Raw genomic sequence first — 27,862 nt, 5'->3', positions numbered from 1 at the left:
CACTTTTCTTGATGGATTGCCAGAGACCCATGGGAAAGTATTACAGAGATGCTGAAGAAACTGAACTGGAAGACTCTAGAAGGTAGACAAAATTATGTCAAGAAAGTCTACTAACAAAGTTTCAAGAACTGGCTGTAAATGATGAGTCTACAAATATTCTACATCCCCCTATATATCGCTTACATAGTGGTTGTGAGGACGAGATTAGAATATGTACAGCATGCGCACTGGCATCCCCTTACGTCCGCGATGCCTTTTCCTCCCATAATGTCTTCAGGTGTTGTCTTTCTGTCCAGGCGGTCTAAAAGCAGCCCATATAGTTTTGTTGCGAACTTCAGCTACATTTGCAATTGAGATATAATTTGGATAGCAAAGTCGACGAAAGATAATTATTTTCGATTAAGTTTTCAAGGAAACCGCAATTTTTAGTACTTCCACGAAATTTCCCGGAAAGATAATTATTTTCGATTAAGTTTTCAAGGAAACCGCAATTTTTAGTACTTCCACGAAATTTCCCGATGTTTGAGAAGTTTGATTTTCAAATGTTGGCATTCTGTCTTTGCTGTGTCCATGATCAATTCAGTTACAAGGCGCAGCAGGTCCGCGCAGGTATAGTAGCAGCTAAACGGGGAAGGAAATAGTCATTTCAGGGTAGTCCTCTGTGGTGTGAGGATGGCTGATGTTGGTGGCAGTAGTGGTGTTCAATATTTTGAAGGTGTTGAAAAGTTGTTGGAGATTTGGTTTACGCGGACCGATGGCGCGGTGAAGCAGTGTGATCTGCGGAAAATCTCTAGGTAAAAATATATGTATAAGGACTGATTCTCGGCTGCAGGGAAAAACTAAAATGGTGGTTCATGCACCTTGCAAGCTTCTCAAATTTTGCGTGAATTGAAAATTTAAATTGTGTTTTTTGATCAGAAAAAGATTGTTATTGAAAACATCATTGTGGATTTAACGTCGGCGTATCTGTAGACATAAAAAAGTCAATTAATCTTTAATTCGTACAGGTACCGGTTTATTTTCCGGCATATGGTGAATTTATTAATTACGTGTACAAAGTAAATTATATGATCAGAATTATTCGGAAATTTTACTTTGAAACAGTTTTGTGTACATTTTGTTACGGTGTTTATTGCGCTGCTTACGGAGGCCTCTTGGATTTATGTGGTTTAGGATCTTCCACAAGGCAACTTACATTTGAAGTGTGCTTTGCAGTATTAGGAGTCAGGTCACAAAACTGATGTGAAGACCGGAGGAAAAGAAAGTAAGTTGGCCAGAAATGTGTATTGTGATAGGATCTGTAATTTGTATTTGCAGAAACAAGTGTCTGTAGTCCAAATTTTTCTTTCTTGCTTCATCTCCGATAGAATATATGACACAGTTTTTTATTTGTATGTTACACACACACCGTATTTCTTTGCTTTCTTGCCAACTTTCCCTTTCTCGAAAAAGACTAGAAACTTGTAAGCGATGTCAGGAGCTGGGAGTATTCTCGGTTAAAAGAAGAGCGTGGCACACTACAGTAAATCACTAAAAAAAAAAAAAAAAAAAAAAAATTAGACCGATGCGCGATACAAGGTAACTTGCGTCTGATCCGTCGCCCACGTCAGTTTTGTCACGCTTCAAGAATAGAACAGTGAGTTGCACCCAAGTGCATGTAATGAGCACGATTTGTGCTTTTTTTTTTTTCAATAATAAAAAAACGCGCGTAAATTACAAATACTTAACACGACTGTAGTTTGATCAAGTTACGTGTCATGTTTTAATGGAACAACTGGTTAATATCTCAGTGGTATGCAACTTATAGTAAGTCAGGTATGACTTTGATGCATTCATTTGTTGTACCGTTTCAGCCAAAGGTACCATTACACAGGAACTTCAGCAACACACTTGTATTGAATCATTGATGCACTGAACTAAACTAGAGAAAATGGCCATTTTTCCTACGATTCTGATCAACTACTACTCGAAACTAAGCTGGCAACTTATTGCAGTTATTTAGCCCTCAATAAAGACAGGTGTTGTGCAACCTCCTCAGTAAATGAGTAACAGCTGTTGCTCCCCATTTCATGTCATTCAGTAATGCATTTTAACTATAAGTTGTGATTCATTGCAGTAGCAGGCTCACTCAGAAGTTCCTGGTGTAATGTGAACTGTGCTAATTTTAAATAAAATGTGTCAAATCCCAAGTAGTGCTAGTTATCAAGTCAGTGATGCTTCATTGGAACTGGTCTGCACTAGTTATCCTGTTTTTTCCACTTTTTAGTAGACTATTTTCTGTCTAAAGTGTATGTCAGTGTATGCTAAGGATTTCTTACTTTCCTTTATTAGTTTATCGTAACATTTAAACTCGTTCCGTGTACACATTTCATAAAGATGTATTGTGTGGGTAAAGGTATTGTCTGTTGATCTGACACTTTGGTCCTCAAGTGTCATGAAGGTATTAACCAACCACAAGAGAAAGATATAATGCAGCGAAAAATGTAAGTAAGTAGCAGATCTTGATCTTCAGTACTGATTAATAATGATAGAAAATGAATCGGTTGTCAAGAGTTAGCAAATGGAACCATTTATTCGGTGATGCACGTAAAGAAAAAGGTATCAAGTGTATATCTGGAAGTAACTTTTGGTAGTTATTTTTCTGCTAGTCACTGAGCAATCGAAAATAAACTCTTGGGCAAGTGCTCAAGCACATGAGAGAATACTTGTATATGGTGGGTGGGGTACAACTTTGTCCATTACATGGACAATTTTTGAATTTCCTCTCTCTTCCACACCACAGTATTACACTCTGAGAGAGGAGATAGCTATAGATAGTGTCTTTGGGAAAGTTAACATTACCTACTTGCATGAGATTTTCACTCTGCAGCAGAGCATGCGCTGATATGAAACGTTCTTGCAGATTAAAACTGTGTGTCGGGCCGAGACTCGGAACTCAGGATCTTTGCAAAGGCACACAGTTTTAATCTGCCAGGAACTTTCATATCAGCACACTCTCTGCTGCAGAGTGAAAATCTCATTCTGGAAACATCCCCCAGTCTGTGGCTAAGCCATGTCTCCCCAATATCCTTTCTTTCAGGAGTGCTGGTTCTGCAAGGTTCGCAGGAGAGCTCCTGTAAAGTCCAGAAGGTAGGATGAGTTACTGGCAGAAGTGAGTCATGCTTGGGTAGCTCAGTTGGTAGAGTACTCGCCCGAGTTCAAGTCTCTGTCCGGCACACAGTTTTAATCTGCGTGTGCGCGTGTCCGCATCAGATACGAAAAATGTAAAGAGGCGGGTGGTTGCGACTCTTTCCATTGTTGTACAAATAGTTTTTGATGGAAATGTCAGTAAGAAGTCTTTAATGGGATGAAGCATGTGGCAGAATACTGAATATGTCTTCAAATTGTGTTAGTGTAGACTGATTTGAGATTGTCACCTTTGGTAGAGCATTGCCAGATTAAAGTTGTACACTCAGAGTATTCGGGCAATATTTTCTTACCTAAGGCTCATTAACTGCAAAAAGTAAACCTTTTTTGTCTTTCAGGAGTAAATGGGAATCACTGCTAAAAATTGTTCGCTGTGAGGTGATAAGCTTTGTCCGGAATGAACATGTAGATGCATATGTACTGAGGTAAGAGCACCTTCCCACTAGACCTATATGTATAAAATTATTTTCTCGAATAAAATAAATCATGGCAATACTGTTAATCCCTTTTTAGTGAAAGCAGTATGTTCATAACAAATCGCCGGTTTATTCTGAAAACATGTGGGACTACCACACCACTATTGTGCTTGAAGCCACTTTTGATGTTGGTTGAACAGTATGCTGGATTTAATGAAGTGGAAGTAAGTAACCTTCATTTCGTAGTTAACTGTTAATCATATATAAAGAATTTAATAGCTGTAAATTAATTCAGTTTATTATAACTGGTTGCAAAACACTGTTTATTTCAAATTTTAATAACGGTGTAACATTTTGTCATAGGATGTGTTCTACTCTCGGAAAAATTTCAAGAGACCCGATCTGCAGTTGAGTCCACATAAGGCTTTTGAACAAGAGGTTGCTGTTTTGAACTCCGTTTTCAAAGGTATGCAGAGAATCATGTTCAAATTTAAAAAAATTAAGTTATAAACTGTGATAAAATTGATTTTTAGAAACGGCAAAATTTCTTAAGCTGTCAAATCTTGAGCTATAGTAATGAAAAAGCTACTTACTTACACAGATGGTGCTGCCTATTGCATGGGGAACATGATAGAAGACTGCTGGTATTTGTATACCTTAAATCCACTGGGAGAAGGAAACAAAACTCGCAGAGGTATACAGGAACCTGACCAGACCCTAGAAATCCTTATGTCAGATCTGGATCCAGATATCATGAATATTTTCACGCGGGAGGAGTCATCTTCTGCTGCAGAGGCTACCCAGGTATGAAGCTAGCTTTATACCAATCATGGTTGGAAAAACAGAAACCTTTTGACATATATGTGCATGAAATGCGGGTCCAGTTCACAACTAAGTAATTAATTTTTGTAGTAAATAGGTAGGGAAAAAAGCAAATTGTGCAATATGATGCAGGGGAGGAAGTAAGACGACTTGTCACAGCAATGCAGTGTAATTTAAAACTGCTTGTAAAACTGTTTAATGTTTTGTTTCTAATTTTTGCAGAAATCTGGAATTGACAAATTGATTCCAAATATGGTGATAGATGATTTTCTATTTGAGCCTTGTGGTTATTCCATGAATGGCATTTCAAAGAAAGTAAGTATTATGCCATAATATTTTTGTAAGCATGCATTGAAGAAAATATTTAGCTTAGTTAGAAGTTAGTTCTGACAAGTTGGAGTACAGCTAAAGGTAAATTCTTTATAGTCAGTGTGTTTCTTTGAATAAAAAAAAATGCATCAATCACAGCCTTAATATTGACAGGATTTTTTAAATACCAGCTCCACTTGCAGAAATATTTTTATGCAAGAGGTTATAATGAACAAAATTCTGGGAGAGTTATGAATTAGAAGTTCCTTGTTTCAGGGATAGAGACTTGTGGGCTGACACCCGCGAAGCAGAAATTTAAGGTAAAAATCAGCCATTTGGAATGTATAATATGATCCCACAAAAGACTTTGTGGTGTGTTTAGTGTACTGACAGCACATGTCACCATAATATAGGCACATGGATACTAAATTGTAATTTTAGAGTTACTTATAACTCTAATGTACTTCATATTTCGTTTGGAGTCCTACTTTCATAACATATTCAGAGTAGTTTCAGGAAATGAGTTCGTGGAGCGCTATGAGATGAGGTTAGAAGCTGTTAGCAGAAGCATGATTAAAATTCATGGATGCGGAAAGGTTTTGTAGGTAAAAAGTTGATCCTTTTAAAAAATTCTAAATGGTGAGTGGTTTTATGCACTTTTCATGCTTAAACCTGCATGCATGAGAGGAGTTTTGAAGACACTGAATAGCTGAGATACTATAAAACATCAGATGCGGTTAATTAGTAATTATGGGTTCATTGTCCATGTACTGCATCTTATATTCTGGATTGTGATGGTCAACATTGTTCTTGACCCTAGCTTGAAACCAATAGTTCATTGAATAGGTAGCAGTAGCATGAGTGCAGGCTGAATAAGTGTGTTCTGTCTGTACAGCACAGAGCTTGTTTCATTAGGGGAATACACAAGTGTAGATAAAACTGCTGAGATACAATGGTAGTTGAAAAAAGTGTGGTTGCAAAGAGGTATAAATATCTGCATGTAATGCAAACACTGCCAAATGTGATATTTCGTTGTAGTCACGTATTGAGTGCTAGGTGCTTTGTGCTGGAAACAAATAATAGTGATGTCATGAAATTCAGCAGATACACAGGTCTGTGTAATGTTGAGCATTTACAGTTTTTAGATAATTTTGTACAGTGTTCTTGGGACCATCTGCCAATTACTGTCACTAGGATTGATTAAATTTTCTGTGCAGCACTCAAAACCGTGTGACAAATCTTAAAAGTAAGTGCTTCAAAAGCAGTGTGTCAGGAAATCATTGTGCAATTGGATGGTGCAAAATCTCAGGGAATTCTGTGCTTTTAACTTGGCATTGAAATTAAATTTTGTACTTTATAAATCACAAATTTTAAAGTACATGAATATTACTCCGTATAAAGTATTGATGTTCATAACCTGCGGTTAAACTGCTACTTGGGGATGGCTGGTATACACTCAGCCGAGAGGAAAGAAAAATCATTGTTTTAGTAGGCTCCCCCCGCCCCCTCCGCCACGCCTTCTTCTGTTCACCCATGAAATTAGCAGTAGTGTCTTGACACCATCTTCGACGTCACACCTAGAATTCTCAGGGAATTATTATTTTTTTCTCCGTTTTTGAGTGGATACCATGATTGACACAGTCATATAGGGAAATACAAAAAGAATATATAGACTATAATTGGCTGTAACTGTGTAGTGCATAATGATACGCCGATAATGTAAAGGAAGTTCAAAAGTTGTCGACATAATAGATAGGTGCTATACAACTGCCCTTGGTCATGTGGACAGTACCTAATTGATAATCCACTTCATTCAATACTTTCTGAAACATTTTCATTTATGGAATTGTGTTCAGCAAGGCAGGTACATATAAAAGTTCTTCCACATTACCCCCAAAAATAAATGCATGGGTGTCAGGTGAAAAGTTCTGAGTAGCCAAGAGCTGTGATTCCAGTATGACCAGGTCAACAATTTGGGAGATTTTGATTTGTGTGCTACCTCTGTGTAGGGGCGCCCTGTTCTGCAGAAAGGCTTAATCAGTTAAATCTATATCGAGGTGTGACATCTTCTGTTACGTAAGCATGTTCGGGTAAATGTTTGTTGAAAACACTTTGGTAATTGAAGGATAATGGTCCATACAATTTGTATGCCAGCATCACTTGTAACATGTTAACTTTGAGTCACACTGATTTTCAGTTATACACAAATGCTTTTCTGCGCCATTTTATTCAGATATTGTACTGGTTAACCATACCACTTATGTAGAAGGTAGCCCTATCACTAAACACAAGATGAATTCTTCTTCCATCACTTACAGCGTTTCTGTAGCATGTAGCAGCTACTGATCAAAACAGCCCTGTATATTATCTGTAATTCTTATCTGTGTATCACTATGCAGTAAATAGTTACAGCGGTTTTTATTGATGTATTCATTTTGAATTGACCTGTATTTAAGCATTGTGTTGTTCAAATATTTGATAAAGTGAAGAGCTTTGATAATGCAGTTTAGCAGAATTGCCAGACTTTGTACAATCCTGTGCACTGGTGCTGTGTAGTTGTTGCATATTGAAAGTATGCTTAAGAGACAAACTTGTTCTTACTGTTTGTTCTTTGTGTGTAAAATGTATATAGTTAAGGTAGTAGGTTCACTCTCTTAAAAGTGAACTGACAATGTGCGGGGGTTGAACCAGTACCGTCGCAGATCTAAGGTTTTTAAAGTGGGGGAAAAAAACAATGTGGAAACAGTAACAAGCAAGAGATAACCATTGGTTATTTTGTATCTCAGCTCAGTTCATTGCCTCTTTGTTGTTATGGCTAACTTCATTCATGTATACAGCTTTAAGAACATTCATATTTATAATTAAGCTTGTGTGTTGTCTGCCCATCCTCTACCACTTGATGTTCATTCCTTTCCTGTGTGAAACTCTTAACATTCCCACATGTCTACCATTGCTTTCTGGCAGACTGAATTACTCATTACTACTTTACTTATAATCTAAGAGATTGACAGTTGAAATTAGTGTGTAGACTGAGCACTGAATCTGATATACTTTCTCGTCTGTTCTTAGGCGGGTCCAGAACTAGCTGCTGTAAGTATATCAACAGAAACTTAGTGGATTGGCATTATTTATAGATGTCTTAGTGTGTCTTGCATGAACTGACGCCTGTCTTTCATATTAAAATCTGTACTAGAAGCAGGCCAGGAAGATTTTATACTGCAGAATCAGTGCAGATATGGGCCAGTGTAGGAATTGGTCTTAAAAACTCAATGTTGATGTGATTTTTGTTATAAGCTTTCTTCTGGTTTTGTGTTAATCAGGTCAGTAAGTCAGGATTTGGTCACAAAAGGAGATTACTTTTTGGCATTCCTTCTCATGAATATGGCATCAGTTTCTGGTCAAGATATTAATTTTTCATCAGTTTCTAGTCATGATATTAATTTTCCATGATTCTCAGAAGTGGTTTGAAGTAAGAGTATACCAGTTAAAGTCTTCAACATTGTAACAGTCTAATTATCCTATCCATAAGAAAATTTCAGGATAGTATAGGATACTTGGAGCCTGAAGCACTATGTTGTCTTTCTACTGCTAATTTGTCTGTAATGTTTCAGAAAAATCTAAAATTTTGTGCCTGGTATAGAATTCAGATGAGATGGATTAGCTTTTGAAGTGTTGGGTTATCACAGGGGTAATGGAAATGATCAGTGCTGTTTGTTTTTCTGTAATACCTTCTGTTTGAATGTGTGATAGGTTTTGGGCACAGAAATTAGTTGACAATGAAGCAAGCATCGATGAATGCCAAAAGCAGAACTAAAATGCGTAGGTTTTCGAGTGGCAACCACTTGCGTTGATCTAGTAATGTTTGAATCATTTGCTAGTGTGTCATTGCGTTGAAGGGCTACAGCTGTGTGTACCTGGAGATAAGCAGATATATGTTCTGTTAAAGTGAAATGCAGTTTTAGTTGCCTATTTTAGCTTTTACACCATCTGATAGTCCCATTTTTTCATATTTCTTCCTGTTGTTGCAAGGAGGAAAGCATGTGGTAGTGTAAACATTATTTGTTAAATGAAGATATTCCAGAGATTGCAGACATTTGGAAAATTGGTATCATTTTAACTGTAAGTCATCTTGTTGCCACTTTGCTACAATATTACACTATAAATAAAGAACTGAAAAACAAATTACACCTATAGCCTTGTAGGGGGATGGGAGAAAAGTTTTAAAATGCATCATTTTTGGTTCTGTGCCTCTACAGTACAAATCTGCTTACATTCACTGGTTGTTCAATAAATTAAATTTAGTTTGTAGAAAAGAAGTCCTCAGTTCATAAAACAGGTAAACAACTACTATGCTACAAAGATTGACAATAAGCTGCTTGATTGGTGTTACAGTAGATAAAAGGTTTAACTCTCCATCACAGTAATCACACATGTTTATAGAAGTCCTGGCAATTATCAAAAGCAAATTCTGTAGGCCCACTGAGGCTGTGGTCACGGTGGCACTGACTTAGAGGGTCCTGCTTACAGACATAAGCTGAAGACGGCAGAGCTTTTCAAAGTATGTTAGAGCATCTTTGATCTCAGTACAACCGATCTTATCACCTGCACATACAGACTTCAGACAACAATTAATGAAATTCAAATTGGTTTGTTTTCTTTGTTCAAATCGGCAGACATTCCCACATGCAAAACATGGAGTGTGAGAAATTTGAGTTCAGTGTACGAAAGGAGTTAGTGCCATCCTGAGGACAACGACGAATTTAATAAAGAGGATATGCTCGGAATCCACGGTCTGAAATCACCTCTTTATTACAGACAAAAAGTTGTGAAAAGCTCAAACATTTAATAATAATTAATTGAATGTTACTGTATATTAAGTGCTCTGTGCTTATCTAGCCATTTTACCCCCATGGGTGTATATAAAACATGTTGTGCAGGCAAAAGCTGTATCAAATTTTAAGCCTATAACATCAAAAATTGTTGAGTGAAAAAGGTGGTTTATGTCAGTTTTGATGCTCAAGGTTACTGTAGTGGGTCAGACTTTTGTTGTTGTAGGTGGCCATTAGCAGTCTATGAATTACTGCTGTGTTTTTATGCCAGTAGGATGGTGATTTTATTATATAAGGTGGTTTATAAATGTCTTGTACCATACATTTTTTTGCCATTTTGGAACCTAAGGTGTGTGTCAATTCTAAAATTTTCAGTCGTATGCTTAATGACTGTGCTGCTATCTGTGTAATAAAATGTATGACAAACCATATATCATCGTCTATGATAAAAGAATGCGAAATAAGTTTAATTGAATTGGTCAGTTTGCATATGTCTCTTTCGCTTATTTGAGGTGGTACACATTGTTTGTAATCTTGGTTTTCGATGTCGCCACATCATCTCGAGTATGCATTAGAATGTTACTCTTCTTGTATACTCATAAAACTTGGCTGGTTATTTTAATAACTGGGGAAAGAGAGTATGGTACTTACCATGTTCTTTTAAAGACAGATATAGGTTGGAATATGTACCTAATGTCCTTGATTCCACCAAAAAATGATGGAGGAGATCAGATGCAATGGAAATTCCTATAGGGTAGAGGAAAAAACTCAAAAATGATACCAGTCATACACACATCAAAAAATGTCTTGCGTCACATTGGTACCGAGAGTTCTGGAACCTGTACAGAAAATTGGAGTATAGATCAACATACACATCATTTCCACCCTTTCTATTGCTCATGAAAACCACGTATTGCATAATTGTACCATCACACAGTGAGACCTTCATAGGTGGTGGTCCAGACTGCTGTACACACCAGTACCTCTAATACCCAGTAGCACATCCTCTTGCATTGACTCATACCTGTATTCATCATGGCATACTATCCACAAGTTCATCAAAGCACTGTTGGTCCAGATTGGGTGATTCAGCGTAGATCCCACAGAGTGATTGGTGGGTCACATAATCCATAAACAGCCCTTTTCAATCTCGGCGATTGTCTGGTTGAAGGCATATGAGACACTCATCAGTGAAGAGAATGCGATGCCAACCCTGAGTGGTCCATTCAGCATGTTGTTTTGCTGTCAGGGTTCCTCTGAGCCATAATCTGTAGATACCGGTCATCCACTGCAGTAGTAGCCCTTGGGTAGCCTGAGTGAGGCATGTTATTGACAGTGCCTGTCTCTCTGTATCTTCTCCATATTCGAACAACATCGCTTTGGTTTCAGTCAAAGATGCCTGGACTCTCTCCTTGTGGAGAGCCCTTCCTGCACAAAGTAACATGCGGACGCAATCGAACCATGGTATTGACTGTCTAGGCGTGGTTGAACTACAGACTACACGAGCCGTGTACCTCCTTCCTGGTGGAATGTCTGGAACTGATCAGCTGTCAGATGCCCTCCATCTAAAAGGCAATGATGATGCATTATTGTTTACATCTTTGGTTTAGTGACATCTCTGACCAGTCAAAGGCACTGTGTCTGTGATACAATATCCACAGTCAGTGTCTATCTTCAGAGTTCTGGGAACTGGGGTGATGCAAAACTTTTTTGATGTGTGTATTATGACAGGTGAACTTCAGCTTACTGAGTGGAGTATACATAGTCGTCATGAAGAAAGAAATCATTGCTAGTATTTGGAGCCAGATGTGCATTTGGTTGACAGTAGAGGATTGGAGCAAATAGGGCAGTTCAGAGATAAATCATGCAGCCTTTGATCAAGAAGAAGTAAGTCTGTGGAGGAAAACATGCTGTAATGCTAGTAAAAGCAAAGCAAATAGAGGCAAGAAAATCTTTTCTCTCATACCAATTTCTTTTGTTGTGGTGGGTGGCATTACTTCTAACAAAATCATTGAGAAATTTTTTCTTCTCCCTTATACTGTTTGAGAAATCATGAAAAATTAAATGTTCAGGTAACCTTATGTTTCTCTCTGTATGCTGTAAGTGTGTAGGCAGGTGTAAAGGGTAATTGTAAAATCCATGAAATATCTTAAAAAGTATAGGTAAATAGCTGAATGTAAAAAATGCTTCAGTACATAACTTTATGTGGACCCAGTTAGTCAGTTTGTAGAACAGCCAATAAGGACATTATTAACTGTAGTTGTTGAAAATGTCTGCAAACCATGCAGAGAAAGCAATTTGTGTTCTAGAATTGGTTTTTGTGAATTGGTAGTGTGAGTTCAGCATATTTCATTTCACAACACACCACCAATTTACTGTAACATAATGAAGTGGTAAAAGAAATTAGTGGGTATTTGTGCAGTGAAAACCATTGACAGGCCAGGCGTATAAGGAAAGAAAATGGATGTTTTATTGTGAAATCCCATAAAGTGTTCCTATCAAGCTAGTGCAGAATTGAACATTCATGTTGGAAATTACTTGAATTAGATGTTGCCACATCCCTGAATATGCTACTGATCTGGTCTATAAGTGTGTCCACAGTGGTCAATGGTTTTGATACCTTATGATTTTTGCTTGTGAAGTACATCATAGTGTTCATTATACCTCTACCACAGAACCCCAAAAGACTTGTGACACCACATAGCAACAGCTGTCCTTGCTGTCACTTCTGATTGTTAGATCTGGTATGGACAAATGATAGGGGGAGCTTTGAGAATCTTTCACATGCTTTCATTTGTCACATTGTTTTTGACCATTTATATGTGCTTCTTTTTGATTGGACTTACTACTCAATTTCATTGTGAGGAATTTAGTTAGACACCAGTGTTTTAAGAAAAGTGATAAGCTTTAATACTGCCTAAGATGTTTGACACATTTTACTGTTTCCAGGGATGTTACATGACCATCCATATAACGCCTGAACCAGAATTCTCATATGTGAGCTTTGAAAGCAATGTGCCACAAGCCTCATACAAGGAAGTGATCTCAAGGGTACTGGAAACATTCCAGCCTGGAAAATTTGTGATAACAGTATTTGCCAATAAGGTAAAAGTCGTTGCATAGTAAATACCAACAGTGTGTTACAACCTCTGTAAAAACTTAACTTAATCCAGTTTTTATTTTTAGGCCTCTGCTGCAGCAGCTTCCCCTAAAGAATTGGAAAGACAGACATCATTCGGAGACTGGCTTCGCCATGATGTTCAGTACTGCCGCTTCAAGAACTACGATCTGATTTACGCATTCTACTCTAAATTCCCAAGCTGAGGGTCCCTGGAGGCCCGAAGCTCAGCTGAGTTCCTTTCAGTTGTTGCTCGGTGCCTTCTTGGGCAGTTGCCTGCCCTTTTTATTTGTCACTGTAGCTGTAGATTTAATAACATAACATACCTTCTGCATTTGTTAAGTTTTTCTGTAGGTGGTAGTCAAATTTCCTTGCATGGTAGTTTTTATAACAGTTCCATTCAGCAGTGTAAAAATGCCTGTAAATTTCAAAATTTCTCACCATTTATAATCACAGCTTCTCAATGCTCTCTAATATTTGTAGAATACTGTTTAAAATTATGGAGTTTGAATATAATTAAAGCTGCTTTGTGTCTAATATTGCTTTGCTTCTGTGAAAGCATTGCAGCTATTAGAGTAAATCTTGTTTACATGTGGTGGCGAAATAAAATTTCTTGAGGTGATCAATTTGTACGCAGTGATTATGAGAGTTGCTGAAGCCAACAAAAGCCTCACCTATGAGGGTGACAAGTTGGCATCTCAGGTGGTAACCATCACTGGTTCCTTGGTTTGATGCATTTATTTAATTTCCATCTTGAAATGGCAGCAAGAAGTAATCATATGAATCCTTATGCTGCTGTTGAAGAATTTTATTATGATCTGAATTACAATTTAAGTTGCTAAGATCATGCATATATATTTTTTCTTTGTAACTGTGAAATTCAGATCAGTATTGATTTTGCAAAAAGCAGCCTTGAAAGGTCAGCAAAGTGTTGCTTACAGTTGTTCCTAAATGTCAATTGTTAATGTTTGTGATTTATTTCATGGTGCAGCATTGATTATAATAAAGTGTTTCTGTGAGTAAATTGTATATCTAGTATTTTCTGTGTATTCTGAGTTGTTACTCTGATGTTGAGAAATTAATTAAAAGTAAAGCATTCTTTGTAATGTAAGATGCTTGTCCAATTTCGAAATGGTCAGTTACTGTAAAGCTGTTTGAAGCAGTTTGAGATGGCTTCTTAGTGTGATATCAAGCTGCTGTGAACATTCACTTGTTCAGGGACCTTTGTGAATAGAGAATTGTCTACTTCAAATGAAATAATCTACTGCCACATGTTTTGATGGCAATTCTGTTAATCTGATTTTAACAAACAGTTATCACTCGAGCCATTGCTGATTTACTTGCTGCTAATATTGCATCAGTATTTTGGATTTTCTTTGTTTTTAGACACCAAACACTCTGAAACTGTGGCAGTGAATATCTTGGTGCAGTTGTGGTTGTTCTAGGTGGAGATGTGTCAGGTTAGACTTCCATTTTATATTGCACCTACTTGAATGGATATCCACGTGTTACAAAGCAACATTTCACAGTTGGCTGCTGTCAGAGTGATTAAACAGCTGTCACAGTTTCATGACATGGTCCCTCTGCTATACTCTGTTATAACATAAATCACATTACAGTCACGGTTTTCTTACATTTGGATTGAATCTTAACAGCATCATCTGTTGATACATTTCGAGTGAGTAGGGCAGATGATCTATAGTTGCAAAAGCTGTAGTAAACTGAGAATTTTTTTGTCCACTAAGAGTTGATTGTCATAGTACTGTTGCATATCAATTACAAAGAAAAGTGTTTTTGGTCATAGAGTAACATTTAAATTGGAACTCTAATTTGTAAAACAGTTTCCAAAGAATGCACCTCTTATTCTCTTAACAGAGCCCAATATTTGTGCACCAAACCTGCTGTCTCATGCAGGAGATACAGTAATTTTGAAGGCCCTGTTAAAATCCACAACGAATTAAGATTGGTAAGTTAAGTTTTGCTCTAATCTACCCTTTTTTTCTTTGTTTGGAAATGTTTTGTTGTGGGGAAAAATGTTGTGGAAATCAGGTTTATCATCATCTTAGTGAGACACACAGCATTGATAGATTTTTAATGTACATGGAGAACTTCAGAAAATTGTATCATCTACCACAGAAACAACTTTTTCTGTTCATGACACTGTAAGGTGGTGTTGGATGTGTAATAATCGCCGACTTCATTGGTACATGTCTTAGTTATGTGATCCACTGATTCACCTAAATCAGTGTAAACAACTCAGTACATTCTTCCTTCAGTTTGTAATTTCAGCCTTGAGATTTATTGCTCATAAACGTAATTTTACTGCAGGAAATGTGATGAAAGGCACATTTTCCTCTGAGGAAATTCGTTACAATATTTGTCACCATGTGAGAAATAGACCATGGCTTTCTGCAAAGGTATTGCAGTTGAAATGTTACACTGGAACTTGGAAATTGTATACGTCAAGTGCTAATCACATTATTAAAGAAGACACTGTCTGTCATTTTGGACAATCTCCAGTGCCATTTAACAGAAAGAAAGACTGCTTAAACATTTGCAATTGAAATGGCAGCCTGTCTCCCTCTCCCCACTCAGGTTTGGCCCAGTTACATCTTACTAGGTGGGGAGGAAGAGCCAGGTGGATGTTAAGACTGACTGACTTAAGATCCAGGAGGTTCATACAAAGTAGGTAGCTGCGGCGTACCAGAGTTATTAACGTGGGGAATTCCCCAGATGTATTTATTTCTAGTGTTGCCTTTTTAGTTTCTTTTTTAAACTGATGTCTAAGAAGTAAAAAGAGTATTATGGTTGTGTGAATATAAGTGGAATATTGTGCATTTAGTTTTATGTGAGTTTTGCAGCAGCCTGATATGAGCACATTGTGTTTAATGAGAATGCATATGATGGGAAAAGGTAATTCTGTGATAAGAGTGTGAGTTACTTTAATTATTTCTGTTATATTAAACATTTGGTGTTTTAGACTAATTTTGAAATTTGTTTAAACTATTTAGTTTTTATGCCTTTGTTTATAGAAAGTTTCCTGACTTTGCTATGTATTTAGGCATTACTGAAACTGGAAAATAATGTAATTTTTTGTGCAGATGTAGTTTCAACATTTTATAATTTGTCAGGGGTGAGTTTTGATGCTTCAATACTCATTGGCTTTCATCTTTTGTGCTTTTTATATCTTGTAAACCAGTGACTTCCACAAGAGTAAATTAAAGCCTTTTGTCCCTCTCATTGGCTTAGTCTTGTGTCCTTACTACGATGTGCTACATTCAGATTTACTGTTGAATATGGATGTTGTAGTGTTTTAGTACATGAGATGTTAATGTGTAATAGTTCTTTATGTATTTGAATATATTGACATGTTTTTCATAGTGCAATTTCTTTTACTGCCCTTTCAAATTCCTATTTGTCATTTGAAAAATGTAGGACAAAAAGTTGTGGGAAGGAAACGTTACTATATGTTCAACTAAACTGACAAGAGTTAAGTTTAATTTAGTCTATAAGCAGATGTAGGCAGATATCAACTGTATCATTCTTGGTTGTATGAAGACTTCGCTACATGTTGCAGTAATATGTTGTCACTTGACTGCTCTTGAAATATATTTAAGAAGGACCTAATTTGAAAGCTTAGCAGTGCAGAAACTAAACAAGACAGCAAACAAAATAAATAGTAAGCAGGGTGTTAAAAAATATATATTACTTTCTTCCAGAATAGATACCAGAATGAAGGTAAATGTTGAGTTTATATTCAGATGTTCCTTATCGAAAGAAAATTGAGGGATATGGCTACTATTCAGCTGTAACACTGGCAAGAGAAATGATACAGTAATTATTACTACTGGTGACTTGTTAAAACTAAGATCCTCAGCCAAATGGAAGTCTGTCAGTTTCTGTAGGGAATTTCAGAACACTTTTGCAGTAACAAGGAAGTAGGGTATATTCACAAGGGGAGTCACCCTGAGATGGGGAACATTTTACAGAAACTCAAAATTTACTGTGGGTTTTAATGTGAAATGCTGTTGACAGGTTCCACAATGAAATTGTCTCCACGGGGCAGAAAATCCAAAGTAGTTTTCCTCATATGTAAGTGTACCAGTGGCAACACACATTCCATGCCATATCTGTGCAAAAGCAATGCCACTAAACCAGAGTTATGGAATGTGCTTTCCCAGAAGCCATTCACCAAAGACGCCACAGTAAATATTACAGCGAATTCAAATTGTAAAAAAGCTTGCAACATAAATCAACCATCATGTCAGCTGCCACTGGTGGCAACAGCAGAACGTATCTGCTGGCAGCCACAGCAGTCTCTAGCACTGTAGCTAGATCTGGTGGTAGTTGTCTTAATAAGGGCAAGGTGTCCAGTACAAATTTACACAAACTAGGTTACTTTGAGTACACTGATTTAACAGTTTAGTATTTTAACAATCGTACAGAACAGCTAGTGCAATGAAAGGTTTGTATCCAAGGAAAGTTGAACAGGTCACACCAGTACACAAGGAAATGAAATAGATGTAATCTACTGAATTACAGGCCCATATCACATGTTGATTTGCAGTAGGATTTTCGAACTTTTACTGTATTCAAACAGTATGAATTACCTCAAAGAAAATGGTCTATTGACAGTCGACATGGATTCAGAAAGTATCAGTCTCGTGAAACACCACTGGCTCTTTATTCACATGAAGTTAACTGCAGGAGAAGTAGATTTCATTTTTCTAGAAGGCTAAGGTCACTATTTTCCACAAGTGGCTTCTAATGAAATAGTATGCCCATGGAATATTATTGCAGTTGAGCAACTGGATTCATGATTTCCTGTTGGAAAGGTCTAAAGTTCATAGTAATTGACAGAAGGTCATGTAAAAAAAAAAAGGTATACGGGGTGTTCCCAAGGAAGTGTTTCAGGCCCTCTGCTATTCTTAATCTCTATAAATGATTTAATAGACAACCTGAGCAACCATCTTAAACTGTATGCAGATGATGCTCTTGTTTACCATCTAGCAAAGTCAACAGAAGTTCAAAACAAATTGCAAAATGATTTAGACAAAGATATATGTATGATGCAAAAAGGGTCAGTTGACTTGAATCAAAAATATGTGTTCAACTAAATACATAAAGGTTAGTCATAAACAAATTTAAATAATTATGTAGCAAAACAATCATGGGAAAGGGGAACCAAAGGCTGTGTCTTATTGATGTGGAACACACAGAAGATGCAAGAAATTAAATAAAAACTACTAAAGAGATTGCTTATGCTACACGTAGACAAACAGTATGAAAATGGTTCAGTAGAAATGTTCAAGGCTGGGTAAAGTTTCAAGTGGGCACTTGTAGCACTAAGCTGAGAGGGGTGCCAAATTTCAAGATTTGTATTCAGTGCTTATTACAATTAGTAGCAAAAACAACATGGGTGAAAGTGTGTAATTGCTTGTGTGGAATAAATGGTCTCAAAGTGACCCCGTCTCTACCAAGGACTTCAATGTGAATTGCAAATCACTTATGTAGTTGTAGAATTAGCTACTGTTAACCATAATTTATTGCAGATTTCTGGATCAGTAAATAGTTTTGTAGCTGGAGGAGGATATGTCATGTCAGTCTACTCTGTCAGTTGAAATGATATATGGAACTAATGTCCCATATTGTTAACACTTCAGCAGAATTACACAACATACTTGAATGAACAGAATCATGTTGCAAAGTGGCCATGGATAGAGGTAAGCAGGTGGATTTGGTGTTCCTTCGCTTTCAATAAACTTCTGATTCAGTAGTACACTGTCTGCTGAAGAAAATGTTTTCTGTGTTATATGTCGCAGCCTTTATTAACTACAGTCAATGACTGCAGCTAGCTGGCCGAGCGGGTCTAGGCACTTCAGTCTGGAACCATGCAACCGTTACGGTAGCAGGTTCGAATCCTGCCTCAGGCATGGATGTGTGTGATGTCCTTAGGTTAGTTAGGTTAAAGCAGTTCGAAGTTCTAAGGGACTGATGACCTTAGATGTTAAGTGCCTTAGTGCTCAGAGCCATTTGACCGCAGCTGCTCCTTTGTCATACAAATAAACTATAGTAACAATGTGAGGTGAATTATCTCAAAAGCACATGACAACTTAGGTTTGTTTGTGAGCTGCTGAGAAAGTAAAATCAGTCAATGAAGGTGATCACTTACATAAAACTTGTTTGTAACATTCTGGAATGTTGTTAAAATGTCAGCCTTATCATTTTGACCGTTTTAAGAATACAAAGGCAGATTCTTTCTAGCAGTACACACAGTGGCCATCAAATTACGTAAACTTTGTCAGATAATTTCAGGATATTTTCTCTTCACTGGAGTGCTCTCAAGTTGGTACTTACCTTCTTTCTGCAAGTTCAGGGTAACTCTAGGAATAGTTGGGCCCTGTCTGCCAGTAGCACTAATTTCTGTTTCTCAAATTTTTAGCGTCTTTATCAGAAGTCATTTTAACACATTTCAGCAGCGGATGTATTTCCTGAAAATGGCTGTGACAGTTTCTGTTACTATTAATTGTCTTGCAGCAATACATAATGAGCATGGCAAATGGAATTCAAACTGACTCTGCATGACTTAAAAGTTAGGCACCCAGATGTCAATGTAACTTTGTACATGTACACCATAAGTGGACAGGTAAATTGATTGGTTTGTGGTGTAACATACCACTTCACTAAATTGATGTATTACCCATTGTCCACCTAGCTGACAAATGGTGATTGCAAAAGTCAAAATTATTTATTACTCAAATAATTCAGAGTCACAAGCACTACACATCTTCAAGACAAGACAACAGGAGCAGTTTACTACGTGTTGCAGTACCTGCTGGCTTGGCAGTTATGTCATGCTGCAGCATCCCAGCTTGGAGAAGCAGGGTGCACCATCGAATAAAAAGTGTGACATGACAGAGCAAACGTCAGAACGAACAGAAGACGATTAGTTAACTGTAAAATCTGATAGAACTTTCATTTATCGTTGTCAGAATTAGTTTGTGGAGTGCCATGTTGAATGTACAGACTATAAATGTATATGCACTGTTCCTTTATATCCACCAGTTTAATGAAAAATGCAATATAAATATTCTGTGGAGAACTGCTTGCTAATATTTTGTAGAAAATTGCAATCTTATCAGATCGCAGCAGGGAAGCCAAACTTAATCAACATGGTTTAACAGAACATTTATTCAAGAATAAAATAAAATAATTCTCAATTACTACCAATGTATATATTTTTAATTAATAACAGGAACACTGCAAGTTGCAATTTTGTGTAACGTGTAGAATAGCCAGCAGAGTGCATTAGTGGTGTTTGTATTTAGTGTTATCACAAGACCTTGTAGGGTATATAAGGGGCATGAAAAGGGTCAGACGTTGAGTGGTCACTGTAAAGGACATAGAGGGGCCACATGCTCATGGGACGCAGCATTATCAGCACCTGACTGCTTTTAAAAGAAGCATTATTGTGAAAATCTTGATGTCAAATTGTGCAATATCTAGATTTGTGGGGCTTTAGGATGTGACGCTGGCCCTATATTGGACTGCATGGGAATGTGAGGGCAGGCATACTGCTGTTCAGTGTTCTGGTCGACCACATCTGACCACGGCAAGTGAGTACTGCCTTCTTGTGCACCAAACACATTGTACGCTCTTCGCACCTGTACCTGTTGTCTGAGAACAAGTAACTGACTTCCTATATCATTCTGTCTCTTCCTACAGGGAATTACTGTCATGCATAAGCTGCTATCACAAAACACAATAGCTGCTTTCGGAGTGGTCCCATGATTCGGAAGCATGGACTGCTGATGAAAGGCATTGCATTGTGTGAAGCGATGAATGCAGTTCTGCACTATACCAAATAACCATTGTTGATGAGTATGACAACAATCTGTGGAGCAGTCCCTTTCTTCCAGCGTGGGCGTAAAAGTGTTAGTCCTGGTGTCATGGTTTGGGTAGCCGACACATATGATCTCATGTCTTGGCTGGTAGTGACTGAGGGAACTCTTGATGGCCCAATGTTGCACCGAGTGAGGTGGCACAGTGGTTGTTAGCACACTGGACTCATTTGGAAGGACGACGGTTCAATTACGCGTCCGGCCATCCTGATTTAGGTTTTCCATGACTTCCCTAAATCACTTCAGGCAAATGCTGGGATGGTTCCTTTCAAACGGCATGGCTGACTTCCGTCCCTAATCCAGTGAGACCGATGACCTTGCTGTTTGGTCTCGTTCCTCCAACCAACCCAGTGTTGCATCACGGACATCCTGCGTCCTCCACATGACTAAATTGTGGAGCTATTTTTCAACAGGACAATGGTTGTCTACACATGGCACGTGTCTATGCTCTGCCTGATGTATTTGCATGGCTAGCAATATCGCCACATCTGTTCTCACTAGGACGTGTGGAACCAACTTGGATGTAAACTCCATCCAAGTGCCAGTGTCCAGGATATCAAGGACCAGTTGCAACAGTTGTGGGTCAGCTAGCCTCGAGAGGATACAATGGCTTTACAGCAGCCTTCTGAACCAAATTAGTGTGCATATCCAGGCCACAGGCTTTGCAGCATCCTACTGTTCATTGGGATCATACTGCAAAATTCTTTGTAAATTTTAAACAATATTGCCAGGCGGTGTATGTTCAGAGCAGAGTGTTTATAGCATATCAGCACAAAGAGTAGTAAGGTGCTTACTAACATGTAGCTGTTCAACAGCTTTTTGAAATATGGTCAGAAATCCAAAATCTACAGCACCATTAACCATTCACTCATCAAAGTGGTGCATTTATTCACACCGGAACAGTAACTGTATTTTCATCTACCAAATTTGCAGCTGATTTCATCACGGCAGCAACTGTTTCATTATATCTCCACCATCATCTCCACTGTGCTGCCAAGACAGGCATGGGTCAGTTCTTTTTATATGAGCCTGTCTGCAGCATTGTAGCACTTCTGACACATTTCTGTCTTGGGGCAGTAGTATTTTAATGCTCTCATTTCTGCAAGTATTTCTATTTTAATATGCAGTCCCGTTTTTGCCTACTCGCAATGAAACAAATGAAATATAACAATTGCATCTTAATTGTCAGTCCTTTGTCATAAGTCTATACTGCGATCACACAATGCCTCTTAGTAATTCTGCTCCAGAATCTCAACATGACTCTGTTTAAGTTGTAGTGTAAATTCAACCAACTTCCCAGCACATTCACAAATATTTATTGGTATAAATGGACGGAGAAAAATATTCTGGTGTCTCTTCTCTCAAGTAGTGCCTGCAGGATGCCACATGAATCGCTGACAACCCAACCAGAGCAAGACACAATCCTCAGATTCACAACCCAACAATGAAAATGTTTCAGTTTCAAAAATAGCTTATCCTTGTGTTTTTCTGCATACTAAATTCAAAAATCGCCATAAAAAAGTGAGAGCAGCTCTTGCTTTGGAGATATAATGATGTAATTTTTTCCAGCTACATTTTTTAGTTCGGGGCTAATTTTGTTTTTTGAGTTCACACATCTGTTAAACCCCCCACCCATGAACCATGCACCTTGCCGTTGGTGGGGAGGCTTGCGTGCCTCAGCGATACAGATGGCCGTACCGTAGGTGCAACCACAACGGAGGGGTATCTGTTGAGAGGCCAGACAAACGTGTGGTTCCTGAAGAGGGGCAGCAGCCTTTTCATTAGTTGCAGGGGCAACAGTCTGGATGATTGACTGATCTGGCCTTGTAACAATAACCAAAACGGCATTGCTGTGCTGGTACTGCGAACGGCTGAAAGCAAGGGGAAACTACAGCCGTAATTTTTCCCGAGGACATGCAGCTTTACTGTATGATTAAATGATGATGGCGTCCTCTTGAGTAAAATATTCCGGAGGTAAAATAGTCCCCCATTCGGATCTCCAGGCGGGGACTACTCAAGACGATGTTGTTATCAGGAGAAAGAAAACTGGCGTTCTACGGATAGGAGTGTGGAATGCCCGATCCCTTAATTGGGCAGGTAGGCTAGAAAATTTAAAAAGGGAAATGGATAGGTTAAATTTAGGTATAGTGGGAATTAGTGAAGTTAGGTGGCAGAAGGAATAAGACTTCTGGTCGGGTGACTACAGGGTTATAAACACAAAATCAAATAGGGGTAATGCAGGAGTAGGTTTAATAATGAATAGGAATGCTGGTAAGCTACTACAAACAGCACAGTGAACGCATTATTGTGGCCAAGATAGATACGAAGCCCACACCTACTACAGTAGTACAAGTTTATATGCCAACTATTTCTGCAGATGACGAAGAAATTGAAGAAATGTATGATGAAATAAAAGAAATTATTCAGATAGTGAAGGGAGATGAAAATTTAATAGTCATGGGTGACTGGAATTCAGTAGAAGGAAAAGGGAGAGAAGGAAACGTACTAGGTGAATATGGATTGGGGGAGAGAATTGAAAGAGGAAGCTGCCTGGTAGAATTTTGCACAGAGCACAACTTAATCATAGCTAACACTTGGTTTAAGAATCATGAAAGAAGGTTGTATACATGGAAGAACCCTGGAGATACTAAAAGGTATCAGATAGATTATATAATGGTAAGACAGAGATTTAGGAACCAGGTTTTAAATGGTAAGACATTTCCAGGGGCTGATGTGGACTCTGACCACAATCTGTAGATTAAAACTGAAGAAACTGCAAATGGTGGGAATTTAAGGAGATGGGACCTGGATAAACTGAAAGAACCAGAGGATGTACAGAGTTTCAGGGAGAGCATAAGGGAACAATTGACTGGAATGGGGGAAAGAAATACAGTAGAAGAAGAATGGGTAGCTTTAAGGGATGAAGTAGTGAAGGCAGCAGAGGATCAAGTAGGTAAAAAGACGAGGGCTAGTAGAAATCCTTGGGTAACAGAAGAAATATTGAATTTAATTGATGAAAGGAGAAAATATAAAAATACAGTAAATGAAGCAGGCAAAAAGGAATACAAACGTTTCATAAATGACAGGAAGTGCAAAATGGCTAAGCACGGATGGCTAGAGGACAAATGTAAGGATGTAGAGACTTATCTCACTAGGGGTAAGATAGGATGTAAATGAAGATGAAATGGGAGATATGATACTGCGTGAAGAGTTTGACAGAGCTCTGAAAGACCTGAGTCGAAACAAGGCCCCCGGAGTAGACAACATTCCATTGGAACTACTGACGGCCTTGGGAGAGCCAGTCCTGACAAAACTCTACCATCTGGTGAGCAATATGTACGAGACAGGCGAAATACCCTCAGGCTTCAAGAAGAACATATTAATTCCAATCCCAAAGAAAGCAGCTGTTGACAGATGTGAAAATTACTGAACAATCAGTTTAATAAGCCACAGCTGCAAAATACCAACACGAATTCTTTACAGATGAACGGAAAAACTAGTAGAAGCCGACCTCGGGGAAGATCAGTTAGGAATTACGTAGAAATACTGGAGCATGTGAGGCAATACTGACCTTACGACTTATCTTAGAAGAAATATTAAGGAAAGGCAAACCTATGTTTCTAGCACTTGTAGACTTAGAGAAAGCTTTTGACAATGTTGACTGGAATACTCTCTTTCAAAATCTGGAGGTGGCAGGGGTAAAACACAGGGAGCGAAAGGCTATTTACAATTTGTACAGAAACCAGATGGCAGTTATAAGAGTCGAGAGACATGAAAGGGAAACAGTGGTTGGGAAGGGAGTGAGACAGGGTTGTAGTCTCTTCCCGATGTTATTCAATCTGTATATTGAGCAAGCAGTAAAGGAAACAAAAGAAAAATTCGGAGTAGGTATTAAAATTCAGGGAGAAGAAATAAAAACTTTGAGGTTCGCCGATGACATTGTAATTCTGTCAGAGACAGCAAAGGACTTGGAAGAACAGTTGAACGGAATGGACAGTGTCTTGAAAAGAGGATATGAGATGAACATCAACAAAAGCAAAACGAGGATAATGGAATGTAGTCAAATTAAATCGGGTGATGCTGAGGGAATTAGATTAGGAAATGAGACACTTAAAAGTAGTAAAGGTGTTCTGCTATTTAGGGAGTAAAATAACTGCTGATGGTCGAAGTAGAGAGGATATAAAATGTAGACTGGCAATGGCAAGGAAAGCGTTTCTGAAGAAGAGAAATTTGTTAACATTGAGTATAGATTTAAGTGTCAGGAAGATGTTGTATGGAGTGTAGCCATGTATGGAAGTGAAACATGGACAAGAAGAGAATAGAAGCTTTCGAAATGAGGTGCTACAGAAGAATGCTGAAGATTAGATGGGTGGATCACATAACTAATGAGGAGGTATTGAGTAGGATTGGGGAGAAGAGAAGTTTGTGAAACAACTTGACCAGAAGAAGGGATCAGTTGGTAAGACATGTTCTGAGGCATCAAGGGATCACCAATTTAGTATTGGAGGGTAAAAATCGTAGAGGGAGACAAAGAGATGAATACACTAAGCAGATTCAGAAGGATGTAGGTTGCAGTAGGTACTGGGAGATGAAGAGGCTTGTACAGGATAGAGTGGCATGGAGAGCTGCATCAAACCGGTCTCAGGACTGAAGACCACAACAACAACAACAACATCTGTTAAATGACAAAACACAACATCCTCCAATTGTCTGTAGGTTATAAACTTTATTACTGTTGCTGTAAGTTTCATATTGTTCGTGTTGTAACTTAAACACAATTTCGAGTTCTCATGTTCTTCTTAAATGTGGGGATTTCAATGTTGATTCCCTGAAAGAGTGTAATAGGAAGAATGACCTTTTAGTATTACTCAGTTCTTTCAATTTGAGCTCCGTCATTGATTTTCCTACTCGGATAACAAAGAACAGCAGTACATTGATAGATAACTTTTTTATAGACCAAGATAAGTTTAAGGACATAAATGCTTATCCTGTTGAGAATGGTCTTTCAGATCATAGTGCACAGCTTGTTACAGTACATGACATAGCTCCATGCAGTATAATAAATCAGACTTTCAAAGCAGTGCGTTCAATTAACAATATAAATATTGCAAACTTTAGGGAAAGCCTACAGCAGCTAGACTGGGATGAAGTGTATAAGGAACCCGATGCAAACTTGAAATATAACTTATTTCACAATACATTTTTAAGGGTATTTGAAAATTGTTTTCCCAAGAAAATAGTTAAACATAATTCCAAGAAAACATATAAAAAACCTTGGCTAACTAAAGGAATAAGAATATCTTGCAACCGCAAAAGAGAACTGTATCTAACAGCAAGATGGAGTACTGACCCCGAAATTGTTCAATATTATAAAAACTATTGTGCGGTACTAAGAAAAGTTATTAAAAAGTCCAGAAGCATGTGTATCATGTCTGAGATCAGTAACTCTGATAATAAAATTAAAGCAATTTGGAATATTATTGAAAGGGAAACAGGGCAACCAAGAGCACAGGAAGACTTTAGTGCAATAAAATTGAATGACAAGTGCACTAACAAACAATCAGAAATTGAAAATATTTTGAATAATCATTTTTTAAATGTTGTGGAGAAAATAGGATCTAGATCTTCACTAGAAGAGGCAAGGCTATTAATAGAAGAGGCCATACCTGCACAGTTTGAAACAGCTGTAATTCCACCAACCTCTCCCTCTGAAATCAGTAAAATAATAAACTCACTGAAAAGTAAAAGCTCTTACGGAATTGATGGCATTTCCAGCAAAGTACTTAAAGCTTGTTCCCCACAGATAAGTAGAATTCTCAGCCACGTATGTAATAGCTCTTTGGAGCAGGGTGTTTTCCCTGATAGACTGAAATATGCCATTGTAAAACCATTGCATAAAAAGGGGGATATGTCGGATGTCAACAACTACCGCCCAATCTCTCTTCTGACAGCTCTATCAAAAATTTTTGAGAAAGTAATGTATTCAAGAGTAGCCTCCCATATTTGTAAAAATAAAGTACTAACAAAATGTCAGTTTGGTTTTCAGAAAGGCTTTTCAACAGAAAATGCTATATATGCTTTCACTGATCAAATATTAAATGCTCTGAATAACCGGACATCACCCATTGGTATTTTTTGTGATCTCTCAAAGGCCTTTGATTGTGTAAATCATGGAATTCTTTTAGATAAGCTAAATCATTATGGTTTGAGTGGGGCAGTGCACAAATGGTTTAATTCATACTTAACTGGAAGAATGCAGAAAGTTGAAATAAGTGGTTCGTGTAATGTTAAAACAGCTGATTCCTCAAACTGGGGTGCTATCAAGCACGGGGTCCCACAGGGTTCGGTCTTAGGTCCTTTACTGTTCTTGATATACATTAATGACTTACCATTCCACATTGATGAAGATGCAAAGTTAGTTCTTTTTGCTGATGATACAAGTGTAGTAATAACATCCAAAAACCAAGAACTAAGTGATGTAATTGTAAATGATGTTTTTCACAAAATTATTAAGTGGTTCTCAGCAAACGGACTCTCTTTAAATTTTGATAAAACACAGTATATACAGTTCCGTACAGTAAATGGCAAAACTCCAGTAATAAATATAGAATTTGAACAGAAGTCTGTAGCTAAGGTAGAATTTTCAAAATTTTTAGGTGTGTCCATCGATGAGAGGTTAAACTGGAAGCAACACATTGATGGTCTGCTGAAACGTCTGAGTTCAGCTACGTATGCTATTAGGGTTATTGCAAATTTTGGTGATAAGAATCTCAGTAAATTAGCTTACTATGCCTACTTTCATTCACTGCTTTCGTATGGCATCATATTCTGGGGTAATTCATCGTTGAGTAGAAAAGTATTCATTGCACAAAAACGTGTAATCAGAATAATTGCTGGAGCCCACCCACGGTCATCCTGCAGACATCTATTTAAGGATCTAGGGATCCTCACAGTAACCTCACAGTATATATATTCCCTTATGAAATTTGTTGATAATAATCCAACCCAATTCAAAAGTAATAGCAGTGTGCATACCTATAACACCAGGAGAAAGGATGATCTTCACTATGCAGGGTTAAATCTGACTTTGGCACAGAAAGGGGTAAATTATGCTGCCACAAAAGTCTTTGGGCACCTACCAAACAGCATCAAAAGCCTGACAGATAGCCAACTAACATTTAAAAATAAATTAAAAGAATTTCTAGATGACAACTCCTTCTACTCATTGGCTGAATTTTTAGATATAAAGTAAGTAAAAAAAAAAAAAAAAAAAAAAATAAA

General features: G+C 37.8%; 1 protein-coding gene across 2 annotated transcripts; it reads left to right on the top strand.

Moving 5' to 3' along the window:
- Nucleotides 1–556: 556 nt before the first annotated feature.
- LOC126335036 (S-adenosylmethionine decarboxylase proenzyme) lies at nucleotides 557–16,061 on the top strand. 2 transcript variants are annotated; one of them, XM_049997903.1, is made up of 9 exons: nucleotides 571–794; nucleotides 3,525–3,611; nucleotides 3,700–3,826; nucleotides 3,966–4,068; nucleotides 4,204–4,406; nucleotides 4,647–4,739; nucleotides 7,803–7,823; nucleotides 12,512–12,667; nucleotides 12,749–16,061. In XM_049997903.1, exons 1-9 carry the CDS (start codon nucleotides 673–675, stop codon nucleotides 12,884–12,886), a joined length of 1,050 nt encoding a protein of 349 aa, XP_049853860.1. In that variant the 5' UTR covers nucleotides 571–672; the 3' UTR covers nucleotides 12,887–16,061. The 2 variants fall into 2 exon arrangements, with proteins under 2 accessions (XP_049853861.1, XP_049853860.1); XM_049997904.1 differs by lacking the exon at nucleotides 7,803–7,823 and having other exon boundaries at nucleotides 557–794.
- The last annotated feature ends 11,801 nt before the right edge of the window (nucleotides 16,062–27,862 follow it).

Source organism: Schistocerca gregaria, chromosome 2 (genome assembly GCF_023897955.1).
Source record: "Schistocerca gregaria isolate iqSchGreg1 chromosome 2, iqSchGreg1.2, whole genome shotgun sequence".
Classification (NCBI taxonomy): Eukaryota; Metazoa; Arthropoda; class Insecta; order Orthoptera; family Acrididae; genus Schistocerca; species Schistocerca gregaria.
Note: the sequence above shows the minus strand (reverse complement) of the source record. Positions and strands in the feature narration are given on the sequence as shown.